Genomic DNA, 3,371 nt, shown 5'->3' with positions numbered 1-3,371 from the left:
GGAGGGCGCAGGTGAGCCCTGGGGGCCGCCCCGCCGCGTCCCCCTCCGTGTGTCCCCGGGGGCGCACGTCCCCACCCTTGGGCCCCCGCCTTCGCGCCCGGGCACCTCTGTGACGTGGGTGTCGCCCCAGCAGGGAGCGAGGCAGCGGGGGAGCAAGGCCCGGAGGAGGAAGTGGAGGACAGGCTGAAGGAGCACATGGACAACCTCCTGGACAAGAGGTGAGGAGTGGCTGGCGCCCGCCTGGCACCCTGCCAGCCAGGGGCAGGGACGTGCCCCATCCCAGGCCACCCCAGCCGGTGACCTCCTGCCATCTCTCGCAGCACCAAGACACGGCAGGTGGCACTGCAGAGCCTGCGCCTGGCCTTCTCCTCCAAAACCCTCTCCGAGTTCCTGCTGGAGCGGCGCCTCACAATCACTGACTCCCTGGAGAAGTGTCTCAAGAAAGGTCTGGGTGCAGGCGGGCGCCGGGGGTGGCAGGGCTGGTGGCCAGTGTCTGAGGGAGGTCTCTCGTGCTGCCCGCAGGTAAAGGGGAGGAACAGGCGCTGGCAGGCACCGTCCTCACCCTCCTCTGCCTCCAGATGGGCTCCGGCCCGGAGGGGGAAGAGGTGTTTCGCAGCCTGAAGCCCCTGCTCATCAGCATCCTGACAGACAGCACAGCCAGCCCCAGCGCCCGGCAGAGCGTAAGGCCCAGCCCCTTTCCTCCTGGGTACAGGGGGCACCTCGGCAGTGGGGAGAGCCTGGGTGACAACCTCAGGGGCCCCTGTGGTCGTGAGAGGGCAGCAGGATTGGGTGCTGCGGGGAGCAGTGCGTAAAGCAGGGGCACCCTGGCCTTGCTTCCCCTTGGGCGGGTGCTGGATCTGGCCTGACACTGCCTCCTCTGACTGCCTTTTCCCCACGTCTCTCGCCAGTGTGCCATGGCCCTGGGCATGTGTTGCTACATTGCTGCTGCTGACCTCGAGGTAACTGCATCCCAGTGTCGTCCGTACCCCTGCCAGAGGGCACCCCGGGGGCTGCTGTGCCACCCGCCCTTGGCCCACGATGGCTGGGCGGCTTGGAGCTGAGGTGGGGGGCAAGCCTGCCTCACAGAGATGGGGTGTCCTGGTTGGAGGACCCCTTCTGCCGAGGGGAGCTCCTGGTGCCCCTGGGCAGTGTGGGTCCCCTTCAGTCCCCAGTGCATGGCTTCACTTTGGTGTCTTCCTGGCAGCTGTGGCCTGACAGGTGGGTTTCCCCCCTCCAGGACGTGATCTTGTGCCTGTCCTGCTTGGAGGGCGTCTTCAGCCCCCCCAGCGCAGGCGAGGGGGGCTCGGCACCCACGCAGCATGGCCCTCTGCACTGCAGTGCGCTCCAGTCATGGTCCCTGCTCCTCACCATCTGCCCCCCCTCCCACATCAAGAGTGTCTTGGACAAGTGAGTGGGGGGTGTGGGGGCTGTTGTGGGGCAGGCGGCTGCAGAGGGAGGAGTCCCTGGGGTGGTGCCCGGCCCCCCTGATTCCCCTCCTGCCTTCCCGCCCCAGTCGCTGGCTGAAGCTGCCCCCGCTGCTGTCTAGCAGTAGCGTAATGCTGCGCATCCTGGCCGGGGAAACCATCGCACTGGTCTTCGAGCTGGCCCATGACATGGAGGTAGGACAGGGCACTGTGGCGGCAGGAGGCAGCAGGTGGCTGGGGGGGCAGGCAGCAGAGCGGCAGGGAGCTGCTGGCACTGGGACCCTGCCTGTGCCCCAGCTGAGCTGGCAGTGATGGTATTGGGATGCACCAGGCTGGCGTCACCAGCAGGTGCCCAGGCAGAGGGGCTGGCCTTGGTGATCCCTCAGCCCTGTCCTGGCAATGGCAGCAGTGGGCAGTGCCCGGAGCCATCTCCTCTCCGAACCCCCCTGGTTTTGTGGCAGGAGGATTTGTGCCACCAAGATACAGAGTTCCTGCATGCCCAACTCAAGGTCCTGGCTACTGAGAGTAACAAGTACCGAGCCAAGATGGACCGACGGAAGCAGCGCTCCATCTTCCGGGACATCCTACGCTTCATTGAGGTACCAGAGGCTGGCGGTGCCCTTCCCTGCCGAGCCCGTGTGGCTGCTGCCCAAATGCCTGGCAATTCTCCGCTCTCTGCTGAGAGTTGGGAGACACACAGAGCTGGCACCCAGGTTATTGCTGATGCCCCTGTCTCTGCTCAGAGCGGGGAGTACCAGGAGGAGACCATCCGATTTGGCCTGGAGTGCATGTACCTGGATAGTTGGGCACGCCAGCGGACCTACCAAGCCTTTAAAGAGGTGCTGGGCTCTGGCATCCGCCATCACCTCCAGGTAGGGGGTGGGCGGCCACACCAGGGGGTGCTGGGCCAGTGCTGGCAGGAGCTGACAGGCCCCTGCTTCCGCAGAACAATGAGCTGCTACGGGAGATCTTCGGCCTCGGGCCCCCATTGGTGCTGGACACGGCTGCTCTGAAAGCTAGCAAGGTCTCCCGCTTCGAGAAGGTGGGTGTTCCCACCCAGATTTATGCCCGCAGTCCCCTCCCATGCTGCTGTGGGCTCCAGCCGAGCGCCTGCCTGTGACCATGGAGCCCTGAGCACGGTGGGCATTGGTGAGGGGGTGAGCAGAGGGTCACCCCCTGACCCATCTCTCCCCTCTCCTTCCCAGCACCTCTACAACTCAGCTGCCTTCAAAGCCCGCACGAAAGCCCGGAGCCGGGTGCGGGACAAGCGGGTGGACGTGCTGTGATGGGCAGAGGGGGGCAGAACCCCCCCCGGCCCACCTGGACTGCAGACCCAGCACTGTGAGGGGCAGGTGCCCCCGCCCTCGGGCTTTTATTCATGTACAGCAGAGTATTTAATGCCTGGAGCTGCCCCGCTGGGGGCTGCCCCCTCTTTTATTTTTTTAACCAAAAAAAGAAGGATAGAAGAAGAACTGGGGGGGAGGTGGTGGCAATCCCCCAGTTCCCCCCTGCCATGCTGGGCACCAGCCCTGCCTCCGCAGCCGGCCTGGCACCCAGGGGTGGTGGCAGAGCGGCGTGGGGTGGCAGGCTGTCCAGCCCTGCCAGCTGCCTGCTCTGAGCCCTTTTCCAGACAAATGCTTCATATGAAATTGTCCTCTTGTGGGAAACTAAGCGGGGGGTGGGAGTGCGGCGGCACAGTGGGTGGGTCCAGTGCTGCCTGTGCACCCTCAGGGGCCGCTGCCCGGGCAGGCATAGGGCTGCGCCAGCTGGGTGGGAATGTATCTATGGTGGTGATTTTCTAAGACTTTGATGACAGTAGGCAATTAAAAGGCTAATTGGAGGGTGCCTTCTGCCTTGTGAAGAGGAACGTCCTTGCAGCCTTGGCCCTTTCTCTTGCAGCCTTGGGGTGGGGGCCAGCATCGCCCTCGCCACCCCTGCGCCCTGAGG

The 3,371-nt window shown here is 65.0% G+C and overlaps 1 protein-coding gene across 5 annotated transcripts; it reads left to right on the top strand.

The window, feature by feature from the left end:
- The first annotated feature begins 6 nt into the window (after positions 1-6).
- On the top strand, positions 7-3,096 carry IFRD2 (interferon related developmental regulator 2). 5 transcript variants are annotated; one of them, XM_035894841.1, is made up of 11 exons: positions 7-11; positions 134-218; positions 321-445; positions 523-680; positions 909-959; positions 1,238-1,407; positions 1,514-1,619; positions 1,886-2,023; positions 2,168-2,296; positions 2,371-2,466; positions 2,630-3,096. In XM_035894841.1, the coding sequence occupies exons 2-11, from the start codon at positions 196-198 to the stop codon at positions 2,708-2,710; spliced, it is 1,077 nt and encodes a 358-aa protein (XP_035750734.1). In that variant the 5' UTR covers positions 7-11; positions 134-195; the 3' UTR covers positions 2,711-3,096. The 5 variants fall into 5 exon arrangements, with proteins under 5 accessions (XP_035750734.1, XP_035750735.1, XP_035750737.1 ...); XM_035894842.1 differs by having other exon boundaries at positions 131-218; XM_035894844.1 differs by lacking the exon at positions 7-11 and having other exon boundaries at positions 117-218; positions 1,934-2,023.
- The last annotated feature ends 275 nt before the right edge of the window (positions 3,097-3,371 follow it).

This window comes from Egretta garzetta, unplaced genomic scaffold (assembly GCF_000687185.1).
Source record: "Egretta garzetta isolate BGI_Z169 unplaced genomic scaffold, ASM68718v1 scaffold215, whole genome shotgun sequence".
In the NCBI taxonomy this organism is placed as follows: Eukaryota; Metazoa; Chordata; class Aves; order Pelecaniformes; family Ardeidae; genus Egretta; species Egretta garzetta.
This window is presented reverse-complemented; position numbering and strand designations above follow the sequence as displayed.